At 48.5% G+C, this 22,084-nt stretch overlaps 1 protein-coding gene across 3 annotated transcripts; it reads right to left on the reverse strand.

Annotated features, from left to right (window-relative positions):
- Positions 1-3,190: 3,190 nt before the first annotated feature.
- On the reverse strand, positions 3,191-21,663 carry LOC142925693 (telomerase reverse transcriptase-like). 3 transcript variants are annotated; one of them, XM_076069047.1, is made up of 7 exons: positions 21,009-21,663; positions 19,187-19,524; positions 16,138-16,360; positions 12,022-13,250; positions 8,695-8,890; positions 7,224-7,402; positions 3,191-3,981 (listed from the first exon to the last, which is right to left on the reverse strand). In XM_076069047.1, the coding sequence occupies exons 4-7, from the start codon at positions 12,260-12,262 to the stop codon at positions 3,731-3,733; spliced, it is 867 nt and encodes a 288-aa protein (XP_075925162.1). In that variant the 5' UTR covers positions 12,263-13,250; positions 16,138-16,360; positions 19,187-19,524; positions 21,009-21,663; the 3' UTR covers positions 3,191-3,730. The 3 variants fall into 3 exon arrangements, with proteins under 3 accessions (XP_075925162.1, XP_075925163.1, XP_075925164.1); XM_076069048.1 differs by lacking the exon at positions 21,009-21,663 and having other exon boundaries at positions 19,187-20,634; XM_076069049.1 differs by lacking the exons at positions 19,187-19,524; positions 21,009-21,663 and having other exon boundaries at positions 16,138-17,425.
- Between the last annotated feature and the right edge of the window lie 421 nt (positions 21,664-22,084).

A 22,084-nucleotide genomic window follows, 5' to 3' on the forward strand; every position in this document is an offset into this window, starting at 1 on the left:
GGGTGAACGAGTGGGTTGGTTGTGTGAACGTGTGGGTGGGTGATTGAACGAGTGTGTGGGTGGGTGAGAGAACGAGCGGGTGGGTGAACGAGTAGGTGGGTGGGTGAGTGAACACGTGAATGGGCAGATGGCTTAGTGAAAGAGTAGGTGGGTGGATGAGTGAACACGTGACTGGGCAAGTGGATGAGTGAACGAGTGGTTGGGTGCGTGAGTGAACGAGTGAGTGAATGATTTACCGAGTGGGTGGGTGAGAGAACGAGTGGGTGGGTGGGTGAGTGAGTGCACGAGTGGGTGGGTGGATGAGTGAACGATTAGGTGGGTGAGTGAACAGGTGATTGGGCAGGTGGGTGAGTGAACGAGTGGGTGAGTGAACAAGTGGGTGAGTGGGTGGTTGGGTGAGTGAACGAGTAAGTGGGTGGCATATTGAACGAGTGACTGGGTGGATGGGTGAGTGAACGAGTAGGTGGGTGGATGAGTGAACGAGTGGGTGGGTGGGTGGGTGAGTGAACGAGTGGGTGCGTGGGTTATTGAACGATTGGGTGAGTGAGTGAATGCTTGAGTGGGTGGGTGAGTGAACGAGTTGGTGGGTGGGTGAGTGAAAACGTGAGTGGTCAGGTGGATGAGTGAACGAGTAGGTGGGTGCGTGAGTGAACGAGTGAGTGAGTGATTGAACGAGTGGGTGGGTGAGAGAACGAGTGGGTGGGTGAACGAGTAGGTGGGTGGGTTTGTGAACACTTGAGTGGGCAGGTGGATGAGTGAACAAGTGAGAAAGTGATTGAATGAGTGGGTGGGTGGGTGAGTGAACGAGTTGGTGGGTGGGATATTGAACGAGTGGCTGGGTGGGTCGGTGAGTGTACGAGTGGGTGGGTGGGAGAGTGAACGAGTAGGTGGGTGGGTGAGTGAACACGTGAGTGGGCAGGTGGGTGAGTGAACGAGTGGGTGTGTGAACAAGTGGGATGGTTGAGTGAATGTATGGGTGGATGGGTGAGTGAACGAGTGGGTGGGTGGATGAGTGAACGAGTGGGTGGTTGGGTGAGTGAACGAGTAGGTGGGTGGGTGAGTGAACGAGCAATGGGGTGGATGAGTAAACAAGTGGGTGGGTGGGTGAGTGATCGAGTTGGTGGGTTAGTGAACGGGTGAGTGAGTGAGGGAACGAGTGGGTGGGTGGGTGGGTGAGAGAACGAGTGGGAGGGTGATTGAATAAGTGGGTGGGTGGGTGAACGAGTGGGTGGGTGTGTGAGTGAACACGTGAGTGGGCAGGTGTATGAGTGAACGAGTGAGTGAGTGATTGAATGAGTGGGTGGGTGGGTGAACGAGTGGGTGGGTAGATGAGTGAATACGTGAGTGGACAAGTGGATTAGTGAACGAGTGGGTAGGTGCGTGAGTGAACGAGTGAGTGAGTGATTGAACGAGTGGGTGGGTGGGTGAGAGAACGAGTGGGTGGGTGAACGAGTATGTGGGTGGGTGTGTGAACACGTGAGTGGGCAGGTGGACGAGTGAACGAGTAGGTGGGTGGATGAGAGAACACATGATTGGGCAAGTGGATGAGTGAACGAGTGGGTGGGTGTGTGAGTGAACGAGTGAGTCACTGATTTAACGAGTGGGTGCGTGAGTGAACGAGTGGGTGGGTGCTTGAGTGAACGAGTGAGTGAGTGATTTAACGAGTGGGTGGGTGGGTGAGAGAACGAGTGGGTGGGTGAACGAGTAGGTGGGTGGGTGCGTGAACACGTTGAGTGGGCAGGTGGACGAGTGAACGAGTAGGTGGGTGGATGAGTGAACACATGAGTGGGCAAGTGGATGAGTGAACGAGTGGGTGGGTGTGTGAATGAACGAGTGAGTGACTGATTTAACGAGTGGGTGGGTGAGAGAACGAGTGGGTGGGTGAACGAGTAGGTGGGTGGGTGCGTGAACACGTGAGTGGGCAGGTGGACGAGTGAACGAGTAGGTGGGTGGATGAGTGAACACATGAGTGGGCAAGTGGATGAGTGAACGAATGGGTGGGTGTGTGAGTGAACAAGTGAGTGAGTGACTGATTTAACGAGTGGGTGGGTGGGTGGGTGAGAGAACGAGTGGGTGGGTGCGTGAGTGAACGAGTGAGTGAGTGAGTGATTGAACGAGTGGGTGGGTGGGTGAGTGAACACGTGAGTGGGCAGGTGGATGAGTGAACGAGTGGGTGGCTGAGAGAACGAGTGGTTGGATGGGTGATAGAACGAGTGGGTGGGTGTGTGAGTGAACGAATGAGTGAGTGATTGAACGAGTGGGTGGGTGGGTGAACGAGTGGGTGCGTGGGTGCGTGAACGAGTTGGTGGGTGGATGAGTAGGTGGGTGGGTGCGTGAACACGTGAGTGGGCAGGTGGACGAGTAAACGTGTAGGTGGGTGGATGAGTGAACACATGAGTGGGCAAGTGGATGAGTGAACGAGTGGGTGGGTGTGTGAGTGAACGAGTGAGTGAGTGATTGAACGAGTGGCTGGGTGGGTGAGTGAACGAGTTGGTGGGTGGGTCAGTGAACACGTGAGTGGGCAGGTGGATGAGTGAACGAGTGGGTGGGTGGGTGAGTGAACACGTGAGTGGGCAGGTGGATGGGTGAACTAGTGGGTGGGTGAACGAGTGGGTTGGTTGTGTGAACGTGTGGGTGGGTAATTGAACGAGTGGGTGGGTGGGTGAGATAACGAGTGGGTTGGTGAACGAGTAGGTGGGTGGATGAGTGAAAACGTGAGTGGGCAAGTGGATGAGTGAACGAGTGGGTGGGTGCGTGAGTGAACGAGTGAGTGAATGATTTAACGAGTGGGTGGGTGAGAGAACGAGTGGGTGGGTGGGTGAGTGAGTGTACGAGTGGGTGTAGGGTGAGTGAGTGCACGAGTGGGTGGGTGGATGAGTGAACTATTAGGTGGGTGGGTGAGTGCACGAGTGGGTGAGTGAACAAGTGGGTAGTGTTAGTTTTGGGTAGTGTTAGTTTTGTTAAATACATTATCAGCTGATTGTTGTGTAATTCATCGATCTGGGGTCTATGAGAAAGATCGAGAATAGGGGCTGTGGTCAAGTGATAGAAGGGAGAAGGTGCGGATCAAGGACCGAGAGCCATCGAGAAGGTTATAGAGAAGGGGCGTGGCCAAGGGTCAAGGGATGGCCACACTGAAGATAAAAGGGGTCGAGAGGAGAGATCCAGGGCTGCTGTTGGAGTTGGGGTCTTCGCCTGTCAAGTGTACGTGTCTTTAATAAAGATCATCACAAGAACAGTGTCTCCTGGAGTCATTACAAATGTAATAATTTACGGGCATTTAATGTACTATTGTTGGTCGAGTTTGTCTAAAGGTGCATTAATTATCATGAAATACAATCACTAATTCTCACAAGGACCATTCAGTGATGTAGCACGAGCACGAGGTTGTGGTGGGGGCAGCGTCGATCTGGAGGCCGTCAGGGCAGAGTACCTGCTGCCGGAAGGCTTTCTGCATGATGCCCTGGCAGTGGCCCACACCATGACGTACTTGCGGATCATGTACCCATCTTTCGTCTGGCTACTGCTGACAATACTTTTTACCACGTCTACAGTCGTATGCTGGGGCATGGAGTCAAAGGCCCCTTTAATGTCCACCTTGGTAGGGCGGGAGGGACGGCAGCACACAGATTAAAGGTCAGGGTGGTACGGACGGCCGGACGAGTTGCAGATGGGGGGGGGGGGCAGCAGCTCAGCTGGCGCGAAGGAGCAGTGCAAAGGGAGCGACCACCTATCGTTGAGCAGAGGCCCCATGGACGCTGCAGCTGAAGGCCTCACTCAAGGGAGCGGAGGGTGCGATGCTGCCACCTTGACAAAGTAGAGCGGCCGCGCGGGGGAATGGCGTGGGCGGGCGAAGTCGCACCACTTCCGGTAGATATCGTCGCTCCCCAGCACGGAGGAACCCAGCCAGGCCGGGTCCACTGTGACCTCGTGGTTCAGCACCGCAAACACCGACTTGATGGCCCTTTGCACATTCTCGCCCTGGATGCCGACAGAGCCTCGGTGAAGCCACAGCACGCACACGTGTCTGCTTTGGACGTGTAGGGTTCTTACTTTAAACAGCATTGCATTACCTGTCAGAAGTGGCCAGGTAACACCCCACGAGCATAATTTGCATGTCAAGAGCACCGAGTTGGCACCACTGAGACTCTGGGCTTAAATGTGGGCACCTACCCAGGCATAAACTGGGTTCTCAACTTATGAAGTGTAAAACATTACTATCAGTCTATGGACTGATATAGTCTATGGACTGATAATAATGATTTTGATTTAAAGCTTTCGTGACTGCAGGGATTCATATTCTTGGTTCTTTCGGTAAAGTCACGTAGAAGGGAAACAATAAAATAATAAAAATATAAAACAATACAATTCTCACGACGTTTCGACTGCAACACAAGCAATCATCATCAGGTGTAAAAACCACAACAAGAAAATTTGAAAAAAGTGGCGGTTATTTTTAACGTTAGCACCACGGAGAGAGATTTGATAGTTTGTTCAGATGGACGAGTCCATCTATGTTTGGAAAAGAGGAGGGGGGAGATGAAAAATAATGGATGCGGTCTAAAAGCCACCTTAAGCGAGATCAATCAATTAAGACCCGAAATGGTTTATCAAATCCTTCCAATGATTGCTAAGCCAGAATCCATCTTCTCGGTTGATATTGTCTCTGTGTTTGTATATGTGGATAGCCTCATGAACGAATCTCTCATGGTGGCCAGATGGCTTGCAAAGAACTTCTGTCTTGGAGAAGTCAATGTCATGTGAACCTACAGAATTATAACAGTGATCTGCCACGGCCGAGGTGTTGGTTCTACCGTGTTTCAGGTCTGCTTTGTGTTCACGAATGCGGTCAAGGACATGTTGTTTGGTTTCTCCAATGTAACTACTACCAAAGAGGCAACTTAGTTTGAAGACGCCAGGGTACTGTATGTCCGGAATCACATCTTTTAAAGATGGAACTAGGTCACGGATTTTATGTAATGTAAAGATCTCCAAAATCTTGAATAAACAAGATTTTGAAGATCTTTTTGTGATCCCTGCAATGTAGGGTAAAGTGATGGTTTTGAAAGGCTCCTCAAGAGGGTCCTTCTTCATGGTTGGAGTGATAGCTTTGCGGATTGTGCAGCCGGAATAACCATTAGCCTTAAGAGCTTGGTGTACGTGCTTGAGTTCACTGGCTATATGTTCCTGGTCGGATATGCATTGGGCTCTATGGTGCAGAGTCTTGATGAGGGAATTCTTCTGGGATGGATGGTGGTGGGAATCCGGTTTCAGGTAAGCATCCATATGGGTAGCTTTCCTGTAGACAGAGTGGCTCATTGAACCATCAGGTCTCTTTTTTATTAGGACATCCAAAAAAGGTAGCTTGCCATCTTTTTCGACTTCCATGGTAAATTTGATAGATGGGTGTATGGAATTGATGTGGTCGAATAATTGGTCTAGAGCAGGCCGGCCATGTGGCCAGATGACAACAGTGTCATCCACGTACCTCTTCCATAAGGTTGGGTGCAGAGTGGCAGTCTGGATGGCGTCAGTCTCAAATTTATCCATGAAAATGTTGGCTACAACCGGAGATGGGGGGAGCCCATTTGGGTGCCCTCAGTTTGTTTGTAGAAAGTTCCATTCCAAGTGAAGTATGTATTGGTTAAGCAGTGTCTTACCAGGGGGGGGGGGTACCTCAGTGTTTAGTCCTTGATGAACAAAGTCTTCAATAAACACAAGATCCAGGTCAGATTCAACACATTACATAAAATCCGTGATCTGGTTCCGTCTGTAAAAGATGTGATTCCGGACATACAGTACCGAGGCGTCTACAAACTAAGTTGCCTCTGTTGTAGTAATAACATTGGAGAAACCAAACGACATGTCCTTGACCGCATTCGTGAACACAAAGCAGACCTGAAACACGGTAGGACAAATACCTCGGCCGTGGCAGATCACTGTTATAATTCAGTAGGCTCACATGACATTGACTTCTCCAAGACAGAGGTTCTCTGCAAGCCATCTGGCTACCATGAGAGATTCGTTCATGAGGCTATCCACATATACAAACACACAGACAATTTCAACCGAGAAGATGGATTCTGGCTTAGCAATCATTGGAAGGATTTGATAAACCATTTCGGGTCTTAATTGATTGATCACGCTTAAGGTGGCTTTCAGACCGCAGCCATTATTTTTCGTCTCCCCCCTCCCCTTTTTCGAACATAGATGGACTCGTCCATCTGAACAAACTGTCAAATCTCTCTCCGTGGTGCTAACGTTAAAAATAACCGCCACTTTTTTCAAATTTTCTTGTTGTGGTTTTCACACCTGATGATGATTGCTTGTGTTGCAGTCGAAACGTCGTGATAATTTTATTGTTTTATATTTTTATTATTTTATTGTTCCCCTTCTACGTGACTTTACCGAAAGAACCAAGAATATAATAATAATGATAATAATAATAATAAAAAATACCTACGATTTATAATTGCTTTTGAGTCAGATCTTGGATCAAATTGCATTAAGTAAAATATATATATATTTATTCGTGTTCTGCTGAAGCAGGAATAAACTGGCACGTTTATTCACATGATAACTTTATTAACTAGCTGTTTCTGATGGAAGAGGGTCACAAAAGCCTACGTTAAAGAAAAAAAACACCTACATGTAGCTTCAGACTGATCTCCTTCCAGTTCTGACGACTATAATGTTGCTTTCCCAGACAACGAGCCGACTTTGCAGGCCACACTGCAAGATGTGCGACCTAAAGAGAGCCTGACTGCAGTGGCTTCAGGAGTAGTTCCGTGGCATCATCTTCTGGTTTTGCTAAGCAAGACATTGTCTGTAATGCTCACAACACATGCATAGATGTGTACACGACACAACTGATTATCGTGCAAATTATATACAAATGTTACATTTAGCCTAGTGAAAAGAACAATACAGTACAAATGAGACAGAAAATGAGAACATGTGTGAAAACAAATTCTGTTCTTGAACGAGTCCCACACCTTTAAAGACATTTGACCAGCATGAAGACATAAGCCAAATACCCTCCAGAGCACCTCTTCAGAGCTACCTCAAGTCTAGCCTCTTTTGCAGCAGTGGCATGAGCAAGCAATTGCGGGGCTGCACCTTCGCTTTTAGCTCGTATCATTATTATTAATGTAGGTTAGGTGGTGTACGTATGGCAACAATAACGACTCATGGTTATGGTGTGATGGTGCGGAGGCCCACACCTTCTTCCTGGGCTGCCGACCCAGCCTCCTGGGCCGCATGCAGATGATGGGACGCAGCTCCGAGCCGGACTTGGGGCAGGAAGCGCAAAAATGACACGGGGATGACCGCGTCCCCCCGCAGGACGTTCTGTCTCTCCATGTCAGTCAGCTCCTGCAGCTTCCCCTGGACCACGAATTTCCTGTGCAGTGGCACAGACACGGCAGTCAGCACTCAATCCCACGCAGCTGCCCATGCAGTTGAGCGACATTTCTCAAAGGGTGAGTCACGAGCCCTGGATGGTGCCTGCCATCAGACGTAGGAAACTTATAAATAACAGTGATGACCTCTGCTGAAATAACATAACATCATGTGTTTATAATAGTTTTAACAATATTATAAGTTTCTTTTGTTTAACCACGCGAAGACCCATAAGACCAGGATAGTCTCATTTTCAAAAGTGACCTGGGTCACCAAAATGACAAAAGCAAAAACATAAAAACGAAATACAACAATGAAGGAAATATAAATCGTAGAAAAACAACCACATAACAGAAAGAAATGTAAAGTATATCACAAAAAATATATTTCCTGCAGCAAAAGTTGGTTCAGGCTAATTTTAAATATTGTTCGTAGTAAATTTCAGTTACAGAAACATAACAATGGATTGAGGGTGATCATTGCTCCGGTATGTAAACTGACAGGGACACATGTCAACGGTGTGTTTCAACCAATTCCAGACTGCCCTGAGAAAACCAATGCATGTGTAGTGACTGGGAATATCACTGTGTGGTGCCGGGCCTGTGAGGCCACGGCGGGATGCATACTGTTGTGTGTACACCCCGGACACGGGGTGTAGTACCAACCCTAGTGGGGGCTTGGGTGAGTGCTGGTTAAGCGCGGTGGCACCATGCATAGCATGCGGTGCGGGCTCCCGTTGAGAGAGCGAGAGAGTGTCAGCAAGATAGGGTTACATTGGCGGCATGATACTCTGGCTGACCCGGGGACATGTGACCGGATGATACTGGAGGGGAGCCACCGGTGGAGGGGGCCAATGGGTGGTTACATGGTCCAGGAAGAACTCTCGAGAGCCTTCGGGCAAGGGCGAGAGAGATCGAGAAGGTGGGCAGGACGAGAGGCGGAGCCAGCCCCAGCCCGGCCCGATATAAGGGGGGCGCTGTGAGGGGCTTGGGGTTCTTACTGTTGGAGAGGCAGGAGATCCACGTCAAGCTTGAAGAAGCCTCCAGCCACGCGATCCGAGACCCAGGTTGTGGTCCGGACCGGGATAGCGGAACCGTGTCTAGTTCCGCCGTAGCGTGGTAGTTGGGTGGTTACCACCCAAGAGTGTGTTGTGTCAATAGCCTGAAGTATGTTGTGAAAATAGTTTAATAAAACGTGTTGCTCCCTAAGACATTTGCGACTCAGTTGGACTCACTACACATGCGACGCTCCCCTCTTCCTTCCCGGTTCCCCTCGGGGTTGTTAGCGTCTCACCTGGAATCAGTGTGCAACAAGCGTGCCCATGCCTTCTTGCGAAAATAGAGCAGGTGGTTCTTCGTGCAGTTCGTTATAGTGACGTAGAAGAAGGACCTGATGGCCTCCATGATGAAGTCAGTCATCAGCCAGCTCACGAACTGCGCCAGCAGCTCCTCGCATTTCCTGTGCTCCGAGGGGGAGGGCCGCCCCCCTCCTAGGAACAAGCGCACCTCCGATTAGTGTGGTCGGCTACGTATGGTGCGAAAGAAGTTCAACATACATACACGGGTTGCGTCTCACGCATTGTGAAGCATCGTCATCATGCAGGAGGGCAGTGACGTGGCCTAGTGGCAGCGCTTTCGTAGTAATTCGGATCCGGCAGGCCACCAAGGTCAATACTGCAGGTGTGTGTTAACCATACAATAATACTGTCTACTTCACTGTGGACGTCAAAGATGCCATTCGAAAAGAGGAAGCCATTGTGTTCTGATGTCAAGGTCCACATTTCAAAATGTACTCATGAAACACTTAATTTGGATTATACACAGCAATGTCACCCGCTACACTGAAACCATTACAGACTGCGTCTGTGAAACACGGCGTCTTTGTGACAGAGTTCCGCTGAAGGAATGGCGCAAATGTGCTTGTGACTTATCAGAATTTCAAGGGTCCACGTGTTTTCACATCTCTCCTACCCTAACCATTAGAAAGCGTATATTAAAATGCCGATTCACTGGAAAAAAGTTTTACAAACATTTTTGATCTTTTAGTTTTAGGGTCTTTATCAACATTTGATAAAAGTGGACATGGAGTGTTACCCCTTACTCTGCTACCAGAGCTCGCGATGAGTTTGAATATATAACTGCACGGCCACCAAAAAAAACCTGATCAAACTCTTTGGTTTTATTCCGTAAAGTCACGTAAATAAAATAAAACAATATAAAATAATTAAATCACGACGTTTCGGAGGCAACACAAGCTTCCGTCTTCAGGTGGAAAAGTCAACGTAGAATATCTGTGTCAGGAGCATAGTTCAGAGACAACCGGGATTATATACAGGTTAAGGGAGGGGGGAGGAGTCAATAAGGGGGCGTGGGTGGGTGGGAGGGCTGGGTTAAGCAGCCTTTTGATAGGCTGCTGCGGGTAACAACCACTGCGCACTGCACGGGTTATCTACGTGACTTTACCGAATAAAACCAAAGAGTATGAATCCTTGCAGTCACGAAAGCTTCAAATCTAGAACCTGACCAAAGTCTGAGTGTCGAGCTGAAGGGAGTGGTGATCATCTGTGTTGGCGCCTTCAACCAGCTATGGAAATTCTGCGTTTACGCAGTCACGAGAAATAACCCACCACATAATATTCAAATAGAACTCTGATGCTCCACGATGCTTGACAAGCTGGCATCAGCCAAGAGATTGGCCACCAATCCGACAGTGGATACAGAATAGCCAACAACGAGTATGTGAACACAGTTTTTCTACAAAACAGCAAAGACAAGAAGCCTTATCAGCCAGCAAGCCCATTAGGTGCTTAATCGAAGAGCAAGGATAAGAGTGTAAACAACATCTGTCTCAATGCCCTGTACTCCTCAATCCTGCATGTTCCTACCAATCACAACCCCCTTTTCTTGAGTCTCTCCATTTTCTCCATTATATTATATTAAATCATTCACCCAATGCAGCTATGAGAGGTATAGCATCCTCTGCATGGAGCTATACTTAAACACCAGGAGTGTATTTTCTAGATTGTTTGTTGAGGTCCGGCTCTCTGAACTGCACAGTAACACGGACGTTACTCCGGCATGTTTTCAGACGAAAGTCGATCTCACCGCTCTTCCAAATTAGATTACGTAGTCCATCACAACCCCAGCTACTAACACCATTCTCATAAGCCCCTGTTTTATACAATATAGCATCTAAACATACGCAGTCCTCTACCACCTCCACATTTTCTCTTCCAGCTGATGCCTGCAATAAGATATGGGCACTCAGCTCTGAACGACTGCTACCAAGTGACAATGCAATAAATATTCTTGGTTCTTTCAGTAAAGTCACGTACATAAAAAATAAAAATAATAAAATTCATTTTAATTTACAAATAAAAATAAATTGAAAATAATAAAAGCAAAAAACCCATGACGTTTCAATTGCAGCACAAGCGGTCTTCGTTAAGGGGGAGACAAGAGGGGGCAAGCCTCCAAATGCAACTGCTTATAAGGGTTTCCAAAGTGAGTTGGTGGGGGACGAGAGCTAGGAGGAGGGCTGCGCGGCGCAAACAGCATGGGCGGGGCAACCAGTCAGCCAGTACTAATGTCGGAGTGAACAATGGGGGGAGGAACGGGGGGTAGACATAGGGGGAGAGAGAGGAGGGCAGAGATAGGGGCAGAGAGGGGGGGGAAGAGATGGGGGGGGGAAGAGATGGGGGGGGAAGAGATGGGGGGGGGGCATTGCACCTCGCTACACACATCCACACTGCTGGCGGTAGAGGTTGACAAGAAAACACAAATCAAGTCATGACCCAAAGTGGTTTATGACATCTTTCCAATGATTACCGAGTTCAAAACCGTCGTCTCGGTTGAAATTGTGTCTGTATATATGGATGACTTCGTGAACGAATCTTTGTTGATAGCCAGTCAGCTTGCAAAGTACCATCGTCTTAGAGAAATCAATTTCATGCCAGCCAGCTGCATTAAAGTAATGATCTGCCACGGCAGAAGTATTGGTCCTGCCGTGTTTCAGATCTGCCTTATGTTCACGAACACGGTCTGAGACATGTCGTTTAGTTTCCCTAATGTAACTGCTGCCGCAGATACAGCTTAATTTGTAGACACCGGGATATTGCATGTCAGGAATCTTGTCCTTCACAGATAGGATCATATCACAAATTTTATGCACTGTGTTAAATCGGACCAGGGTCGTGTGTTCAAGATTTTTGAAATATTTTTGGTTATCCCTACTATCTAAGGCAAGGTGATGGTTTTGATTGGATCTTCAGATGGCTCCTTCCTCACGGTTCGGGTGATGGCTTTGCGGATTGTGTAGTCAGAATATCTTTTCGCCTTGAGATCCTAGTGTACGTGTTGGAGTTCACTGGTCAAGTGTTCATCCGCCTAGCTAGGGTCTGGGGTACCCTAGGACCGGTGGACATTACTACGGTCCAGTACACACACACACACGAGAACTAAAAATTGTTTGGTCTGTACACAAACACATACACTATACACACGAGCGTATGCGTTACATATGCCGTACAAGTATACTGTACAGTAGATGTGTACGGTGCGGCTAGCCAATGGTTTGCTGGTGCTCGGGAGGGGGCTGTGCGAGGAGGCGCCGTGCCCTTACCGAGGTGCAGCCAGGCGCAGTCTTTGACGCGCACACCGGAGAGCATCTCGCGCAGGCCGACCGCGTCGTGGTGGCCCATGCCGAGGCTCCGCTTCACCGACCGCATCACCTTGCGCCGGTTGTGAGCCGAGCCCCACGCGTCGTGTGGCAGCACCCGCAGCAGCAGCTCGTGCAGCAGCCCAAACACCTGCATCTGGCTGCAGTGGTACTGGGGGCGCCTGGGGTGGCGCCGCGACGGCATCGCTGTGATGCGTGGGGGGAGACGCAAAGTGCACGGTCGAGCCAGCCCGCGTCCGAGGCGTCGCCATCGGCACTGTCGCCGTGCGCGGTCTCCGCTTGCGGAGGAGGCGTCTCACCGGGCGCCGTCACCGTGCATCCGGGGTAAACGCCAGGCGCTAGCCCCGCGTCTTGCAAAGTAGATGGGGTCGCGGAATCCTCGTGTGAACAAACGACTTCAACCGCAAGCGTGTGTTCCATCGTCGCCGCAGCAATCGGCCGCGTTAAATCACCGAGCTCGGTGGATGCCGTCCCCTAAACAATGGCAGCAGGAGGTGGAGTGTCAGCGGCCACTGCAGGAGCAGAGGTCGTTTCGGATGAGGGGACCAATTGCGTTGCGTTGTTGGGGGCGCCTCTCCGCTTCCAGGTCAAGTGACTCCTGCTGGGTAGACCCACAGGGCAGTGACGCTGCACGATGTCGATCACTCGGCACTTCTTGTAGCACTTGAGCAGCTCGAGGAAGAAGCCCCCGCGGAGCTCACGCCCGCCGCCCTGCCACCTCTCGACGTGCTTCGTCCGCGAGCTTTAGCCTTGCCAGCTACCGTACACTTGTTGAGCTCGAAGATCTCTCTCATGAGATTGCGGGCCGTGCTGCGGCTCACCTTGAGTCGGCTCAAAATGTGGCTCCTAGGAAAACCCTCGCGGCGTCTGCGAGAGTACATCACTTTATGCCAGTAGGACACGACCCCTGGGTTCGTGCGAGCCCGGCGGCTGCTCCCACGTGTGTCGTCCTGCGCTGCATTTATGCCACCCCCTCGTCGCCCGTGTGCTCATGGCAGGGCCGTCGGGCTGGGCTTTGCCGGGCCTCCTGTCATCTCCGGGACCATGGCCCGGGGAGATACCGGATCTATTACGTGTCGACCCGTTCCAGCTTCAGCGCTGGGGCCCGGCTCAGTGTTAGGAAAAACGTCACCCTCGCCATCCCATCGAGGTGTTTTTGCTTCGGATAACGTCTGGAAATGAGAATACGTAAGCAAAACAAAGAACACATGTATTATTACCGTGAGGTAAAAGTGTGCTGCCACACTCAAATGAGCACTGCGCAATCCTCATCCATTTATAGGCCTGCAACCCAGTGGGTTATGAATAACAGTTGACTTGACTGAAGTGAATGTAGAGTGCATGACTGCACAGCAGTATCCCATTTTCCTTCCATGACATGCCAGTGTTAACAAGAACTTACATTTTGAAGGCACTAAATCACGTAACCAAATATGAATGCAGAAGCGCACAATGCATAGCTAGATGGTGGTGGAGCACAGCTGCAATGCAGCACCAGAGGCAGCTGGGGTTTGTGGATCACACAAATGTTGTGGTTCAGATTCACTCCGAGATAGGCCAGAGTGGGGTCATCTTGCACAGTGCTGTCGCAAAAGGACACTTTCAGAGTATACTTTGCGTATGATCCAGTTTAAGTTCGAATTTATGTGTGATGGATTCTATGTAAGATTGATTTATCTACCCATGTAAGTTCCTCTGTAATCTGCCATCGTTGACCCCAGCTGCACACCTGTGATAAAGGACTCATCAAGTCCTTCCACCTTCATCGGGTTCTTCCAGCGTAAATTAAATGTCTTCTGCTTATTAAATTATCATACCTAGAATTCGGCCAAATTAAGTGAAAAATGAAAAACAATGTGATTCTTGTGCAACCATTGATGCAATTATGCAATTTTAACTCATATACTTTATATATATTTAGTGACTGTGAATAAATTTAGTGACTATGAATAAACTAGATTCTCAAGTTTTCCTATATTATCAGTTTGTGTATTGTTTGTTATTGTACCTTTCTGACCTGCCCCTACTGGACATCTGTGAAAAAGATCTCCATAGCCCATTGGATTCTTCCAGTATAAATAAAGATTCTGATTCTGACTGATGTGAGACCATCAACTCGCAATGCTTGAAAACCTAGTTTATTCTTAGGTGACCACCTGCAATGAGCTCCAGGATCTCTGTAGTGAAAATTAGGGCTGAACGATTAATCTATTTCAAATCGAAATCGCAAAGGCTGTGATTTTTTGCGATTTTAAAAGTCCTATTACTTCCTTATTGGCATTGTATTTATTATTATAACTTTATTTTAACTTAATTATTCCATGTTTGATTGTTCTAATTAAAATTTTTTTTATAAATACATGGAAGCAATTAATATCTTTTAAGTTCTCATCCTTGCATTAGAATATATAGAGTAGTTCATATTTTGATGGTATCATCCATCACGTTTTAAATCTATTACACAGTCAATATTGAACTGAAGCTTGACTTAAGAAAACTTTAATCGGAAATCAAATCGCAATCTGTCAGAAAAATCGCAATTATATATTTTCCCCAAATCGTTCAGCCCTAGTGAAAACCCCCGTGCACCTGACCACCACACGCACTATTCAATGAAAATGTAGAGACATAAATAGAGACTCTATGGCGTGTATGCCATCTATGTTCACGAGCAGGTAAATGTGTATGTTACGTACCTCTCTCCGGCACCGGCGGAGACATGGCAGGGAATCAGGCCCTAGTGGGCAGGGTCTCATCACAGAGAGAGGGGACGTTACCGACACGGGGTAGCGAAGGGGGCCCAAAAAGGGGGGTTTGAGGGACACGTGACGCTGGCCCCGGATCCGTCGGGAGAGACCGAGCAGGGGGAGTGGCCGGAGGCAGAGCGAGGCCACGCTCGAAAGGAGAAGGATGGGGCGGAGCGATCGTGGTGGTCTGGGTGCAGGAACTCGCTGTGTGCCGGCGCTTCGGTCTTCGGTCGTCGGATAAGTCATGCAGGGTGTTTTAAAAATATGGACTCAATATAAAATCGCTATATCTCTGCAACCACGAACCGCCTATGAATGAAACTCTTACCACTAGAAAGGGCGGGGCATAGCGTTTCAAATGATGACCGCTAGATGCCTCTCCTAGCGCACCAACAGCCCCCAGCCTCAGTCATTCGCAAGATGGTGACCCCGCAACACAAGGCGTTTTGCGTTTCTGCAGTTCAGCAATAATTAATCCGCAATTGCGGTGCAGCGTGCATTTCAATGGCGTTTTGGCATTGATCCGCCAATGTCAAAGAGCATCCGTCGTTGGTACCGACAATTTGAGAAAACAGGCTGTTTATGTAAGGGGAAAAGCACAAGGCAACCACGCACCTCAGAGGAAAACGTGAGAAGAGAGGCGTTTGGGATGAACTATCGTCTCGATGGTGTCCATACAGCAGGTGGAGGACACATAGAGCGTTTATAAAATGGTTAGTAAAACTTGATAATGCATTAAACTGTAACTTTGTGTAATTGTAACATGTTACCATCGTGAAATATACTGCTTTGAAATTGGGTTCATCTTTTTAAAACACCCTGTATTTAGGTTCCGTGGGTCTGTGGAGTTACAGTTACTGACCCAGTTATGTAGTGACTCCGGTTTGGGGTCTTATTAACCGATAGTGTTGTTAAACAGTAGCCCTGTTGGGCTGTGTAATAAACATAGTGTCTCCAGTTGCAGTGTGCGTCTCCGTGAACCCACTACACAAATATGAATCACATGCAAAAGGGCGCATGGCCACTGAAAGTGTAATACAATTTTCAGTATACATATATTGTAGCAAGAAAGTAGGTTGGAGCCAATGATGGTAATTCTACATTCTCACGGTAGGTCCAGACTTCAGAATATGACAGACTGTTCATTATTTTACCCACCCTGGACAGGTAATGGGCTGAGTCAATCTCTGTTGGAATTTAAACTGAGAAGCATCCGAGTTTGAGTCAAGCACTCGGACCACAATGCCACATCGGGTAAAGCATGACGAACACCTCCTTGCTTCTCATCCATCACATTCAGCCCTTCACTCACCTCTTTATCCATCTGAAATTTGCGTATAAACTGGAGTTGATGTTCACAGTTTCTTTGTGGTCGACGTTTGCGTTTTCTTCTGGCTGCTGTCCCTACGTCCGGCCGCTCTGGGTTCATTTGAGCACCTCTCCCTCTGCCGCGACCACCACCACGACAACCACCACCACCACCACCTCGCTGCTTCACGTCTGAGTGAGCCATCACCAGCCTCTGGCTGCACAGACTGGAAGAGGAAGGAGCAGCTTTATCATCAATATGAGGATGTTTTAATATTGGTAGTTGTTTTCAGACTGTAAACTTGCTGCATGCATTTTCACAGTTGTGCTGTACAGCTCTCCGATATTTTTCGGGTTGTGCCACAAGGTCTGGCATGATGCCTGACGTTTCGCTCTACGGGCTGTGAGTTTTTTCAGAAAACTATGAATTCTGAATTCAGGTCTTGAAAACAGAGGAAAACGTTAGAAATCCTAGGTACAACCCGAAAACACGTCAGAGCTCCATGGGATGTTGTAGCTTAAGGGCACTATACAGCCTTGATTGTATTATAATTACTAGCGGGAAGTACCCAGCATTGCCCGGGCGAAAAATATATTAAACACTCCTCTTAAAAACATAACATACACACACATACAGAAAAGTGTAATGTATGTGTAATGAGCTACTTCCACGACACGTCGTGTAGAGCAGGGGTCCCCAACCCCCGGGCCACGGACCGGTACCGGTCAGTGGCCTGTTAGGAACCGGGCCGCACAGCAGGAGGTGAGCGGCGAGTCCGCGCGTGGCCCGTCCATTATTTTACTTACCACTTCTGTCCGCGCCTCTTTCCCGCACTGCGCACTTGTCTAACCCTAACCAAAATGAGTACAAAACAAATGTCGCTGGAAATTTATAGCAGCAGTCAAATACTCTATAGCAGGGACTGGAGGAATGCACAATTATTGCATACCGTGATCATAACAATATTAACTTGACCGGGCATGGTCGAGTTATAACTATAAAACTACTGTAAAAACTTTAGATTTAAAGCTTTCGTCACTGCAGGGATTCATATTCTTGGTTCTTTCGGTAAAGTCACGTAGGTAGACAAAAATATATCACGACGTTTCGATCGCAACACAAGTAACCGTCTTCAGGTGAATAAGTAATATTAAAAAAAAATGAACACGCTTTTAAGAAACGTACAAGTAATGAAAGAACTCCACGACTCCAGGAAGTGGCCCGAAGCTTGCCACGACGTAAGGGACCGTGGTCCATTACAGCCAACGTCAGTTGAGCGTGGACAATTAGACCCAAGCTGAAACATCACATATAATTTTTTTTAAAAAAAATATATATTTCTTTTTTATGATAGAACATAGTAATTGTCATCAGTATGCCATAAGTATACCAAGTTTGCAGTCGATACCATATTGGGAAGTGGGTTAAAATTTAGTTACAAGATTTGAGGATACGATAACGACAACAGACAGTGAGCTAAATAAAAGTTTGTAGTAAAAAGAGGGATAATCTTTTATTTTTGGGGTTTTTCTGTAAAGTCACGTAGAAATAATAAAATAACAATAGTGTACGTCGTTTCGATTGCAACACAAGCAATCATCATCAGGTACAGAAGAGCTAAATTTACGAGAGGAGACACATAACCGCAGATATATATACAGACACAGATACAACAGGGGATACAGAGAGAGAGAAACGTGGGAGCACACTAAATCAAACAGGTTTTAGCAAGATTTGGAAACCATATAACGCAACACAGACGGTCAAAACTCAATTAACGCCAGGTCAGGTTGATTACATTATACTGGTAGGAACGAAGTTGTAAACTGAGTGTACCAGCCTGCAATAGATTAATGTGTCCGTCCGTCCGTACGTCCCCTTTCAATACTTTAGAAGTGAAATCTCGTGCTGTTGGGTGTAAAAAAAAATCCAATGTTCCTACCAGCCCACCCTGCAAGGACCTGTTTGGGGAATAAATGGCATTTTGTACATAACAGTTTAAAAGTAGCACTTAGTAGTCAGGGTGAAAATGAGTGTTACTTAGGGTAACTATCATCAAACATTGTTTGAGGCCGGTAATTAAATATCTCATAACGGGAATAGTAAGAGTAAAGAATCATGGTAAGAAAGGTTTGAAGGGAGCTGTTAATGTGTTTGTTACCTTGCACAGTATCCACACGAATGGGAATGCCCTATCCCCCCCACCAAACGCATGTGACTTGGTAGGGGCGAGACTGTACAGACGCGTGCTTTGGCGCGCTCGGAGGTGCGACGTAATAAATAACCAAAAACAGCACTTAATCGCTAATTAAAGTACTTTAAAGGTGACGGACGTGAAATCAGAATAGCGCTGGCTCACCACGGGGCTTATGGCGTGCTACCTGGGTACTTTTTTCAAGGGTTTTACTTAACTTGATTCCTGTGTCATGGTCAAATCTTGTAATCAAAATTTAGTCTACTTCCTGTTGTCCAATCAGATCCAAATTTTTCACACGTACTCAGATTCGGTGACGATGCATGCCTGTATCAATTAATCAATTAATTCGCTACTTTAAAGCAATTAACATTTTGTATGGACGCCTTATTATTTATTTATTTGCGTAGGTAAAAAACGCCGCGGTCACTAAACTCTCGAATCGCCCTGCTCAAGAAGCAGGCGCCACGTGTCTCACACACGCCTGCTCCGTGTGAACGAGTTACCGAAGTAATAAATTAATTCTAGTAAGCGTTGATGTGGGAGCAGGCGCCTCTTCATTGACGTACTTCTCGACCGTGAGTTAAACGAAGTTGTTAATAAAACCGTTGTTTAAAAATTTTTTTAAGGATTATAGATTTGAAGCTTTCGTGACTGCAAGGATCTATACTCTTTGGTTCTATTCGGTAAAGGAGTTTATTTAAACGTAAACCCCATGGTTCGCGAGCGAAATCCCTCGCCAGTGTCGGCCACACACAGACAGACAGACAAAAAATGCCCTTTATAGCTAAGATTATTATTACTCAGCGTTTAGCCGACAGAGGCGGTAAACATGCACACCCGCAACTCCACGCTCACCTGTTGGATGCAGAGAAGTGGCGGCCTGACACCACCAGGTCATAGATGGGAACGCCGCAGAACTGGTAGTAGCAGGAAGGCGGCACACACATGAAAAGAGAGCACACCTCCGCCAGGTACTCGAAGACCTGGTCCCCCATGCGCTTCATCAGGGTCCCCTAGAAGCTGTCGTTCATCATGGAGGCAGTGATGTCGTTGGACCAGTGCGTACGCAGCTTGGGCACGGACGGCAGTGTCGGCTCGCACGGCCTCGCCAGCCCAAACGCCACTACATTGCACTTGCCCCGGCTGTGGATTTGTTGCAGCAGGCGGCTCATGAGCTCCTTCTGGCTGGACAGCTGTGGGGGTCGAGACGATGGGGCTTGGCATGAGGCGTGTGAAGGCAGCTGCCGTGCAGATGCTTGTGGTCAGTCACAAAAGAAAACTCTAACGTGTACAAGCACAGCCCTGTTGTCAATCCACTGCTGGGTAAGTTACCCCACGCCATGTGGGTCATGGGAGTTTCACCACGCTGGTCAGTGTGGGTTGGTGACGTGAAGGAGCATCGTCTGAGGGTCTAAGTAAAACACAGATATGCATTTTCTTTTACTGCAATCTGCCTATGTGGGCTCATAGTAGCCTATCACACCTGTTTTATGGATGCTGGTTGTCCATCCAAGCACAATCCACGCTCAACCCTCCTTAGTTTCCGAGAAATCTGATGAGATTGGGCACATTTCTGATGAAGTTATAGGCTCCCTAAGCTTAAATATCCTTCCGGGTTTTTGTGCAACAAGTCATTCACGGAGTTCTCAGAAGAGATTGAGTTGCACAGTTCATCACCTCCACGGCAACATCTCCTCACACCGGACCCAACTATAACAGGGTAACAACCTTGCCTTGGCACACAAGGGGGTGGTGGGTGGCCAGCACACGCCCGGCCGTCTTTGTTTCCCAAGTGGCGATATTCATACTTGTCAACCTATACAGTTTACCCGTATTCTTGTACAGAGAAATTTAGTTTGTAAGTACATACGGGATACAGCCGTTTCAGTTCTAGCTAACTTTTTTTAATCTATTTGTGTTTCTCCTTTGTGATGGGAATTTGTAGGATGAACGTTGAGATTTATAAGTGCACGAGGTGACCACTAAGGTCCTGAATTGTTCTACAATAAGGTAGGCACTGATAAGGGGTTGACAGTTGTGGATATTTACACATCGCACCAGGTACTCATTTGAGGCTGAGTCGACCTAGGCGAGTCCCAGGACGGGTTCATATATTCGTCACTGGCGTTGACCGTGAGCCGATGATTTCGGGGCGCGGCGCCTCTCGGCACAGACACAAAGATCTCCCGTGTAGCCTTCACAGGCTGTTGGGACAATTGTTGTTAGCGAGCAGCAAATATGAAGGCCGGCACGGCACACGAAGAGGGAGGTCGCCAGAACGGCGCCCGACCGCCTTTAGTCTCCCCATTGTCGATGTTTGCGCACCGCGAACTCCTCTGAGTCGACTCAGAGGAGGCCCAGGACCGGTGGCCAACAATCGTCGCTGGGTGGTTGGCGGGAATTAAACTCGGCGCGTTCAGCACAACTCGCCACACAGGCAAGACGCCACACACCGACTTGTCTGAGTGAGACACCACACACCGACTTGTCTGAGCGAGACACCACACACCGACTTGTCTGAGCGAGACACCACACACCGACTTGTCTGAGCGAGACACCACACACCGACCTGTCTGAACGAGACACCACACACCGACTTGTCTGAACGAGACACCACACACCGACCTGTCTGAACGAGACACCACACACCGACTTGTCTGAACGAGACACCACACACCGACTTGTCTGAACGAGACGGGCGGCGTGAGGTCCCTGGCCCCGCGAGGCTCGCCAGCCCCGCGTCGTCCCCGGCGCGCAGCAGAGGCCCCGAGCAGCTGCCTCGGGGCCTCCGTCCCCCTCGCCACCTCCTCGCCCTCCTCCTCCTCCTCGTAGTGACACGAGCGCGACGAGGTGGAGGCCATGCTTCCCTCGCCGGGCGCGCTCGACTCCTCAGGGGCGAGAGACGCCGACCAGACAGGGCCGGATTCAGGCTACGAGGGCCCTGAGTAAATTGCATACAGTATTGCAATGTTTATTAAGTCATACAAAAGTGTTTTTACCGATGTAAAATGAACACATTTATTCGACTCGTGGTAAAATCATCAAACGTGAATGACTCGCTATACTCGTTTCTGTAAACACACGTCGTCGTCGTCGTCGCAATTGAAAGATAAAAGGTCGCCCCGAGGTTCTCGCTACCGTCGCTGAGCTGTGTAGATTCAATGTGGGGACGCAGTGCCTCGACCAGGGGGGCTGAGTCCCGATTGGCCTGGGGGGGGGGGTGGCCCAGCCCCGCGCCAACTGTGGGGCGAGGGGAGGGGGCTCGTGAGAGCTGAACGCTGGACGCCTCTAAACTATTTGTTTATTTTAGCAGGTGGGGCCCACTGAGCCATTGTCGCCTTTTTTTTCAGAAGAGAGCTGGCCACACATTATAGTCCAACGAAGTGGCTTATCATCGTGTGGAAATGTATAGCAGCCAAATACTCTTAAACGCGTGATCCTGATTGATACTAAATGTTAAGGAAGAAACCCAGAGGACCTTGAGAAAAAAACACGCGACCAAGGGGAGAGACGCAAACAAATTCCAAATATTACAGCAGGCGAGGTAGTGAACATCTCGCCAACGCGGCGCCCAAGCGCTGAGTCTGGGTCAACACTCATTTTTTACTTTTGGTGAATTGCGTCTTCGCGTTAACCGGGTCAGAGGGCCATTCGCCAGGCAACACGGCAGGGACATCCTAGCAGGCATTTGTGGTTGAAACTCGTTGCCCGCAGTTATAACGCCGTGAGTTGGGGGCTGAGTTATGCAATTAA

This window comes from Petromyzon marinus, chromosome 23 (genome assembly GCF_048934315.1).
Source record: "Petromyzon marinus isolate PM22_M1 ecotype Great Lakes invasive population chromosome 23, UKy_Petmar_22M1.pri1.0, whole genome shotgun sequence".
NCBI lineage: Eukaryota > Metazoa > Chordata > Hyperoartia > Petromyzontiformes > Petromyzontidae > Petromyzon > Petromyzon marinus.

What these genes read in the sequence shown, in the direction of transcription:
- LOC142925693 (XM_076069047.1), bottom strand. Translation starts at nt 12,262, where the DNA reads ATGCCGTCGCGGCGCCACCCCAGGCGCCCCCAGTACCACTGCAGCCAG. An exon ending in CTGCGCCTGGCTGCACCTCG is followed by an intron (nt 8,891 to 12,021) that starts GTAAGGGCACGG and finishes GCTTGTTCCTAG; the next exon opens with GAGGGGGGCGGCCCTCCCCC. An exon ending in GTCGGCAGCCCAGGAAGAAG is followed by an intron (nt 3,982 to 7,223) that starts GTGTGGGCCTCC and finishes GTCGGCATCCAG; the next exon opens with GGCGAGAATGTGCAAAGGGC.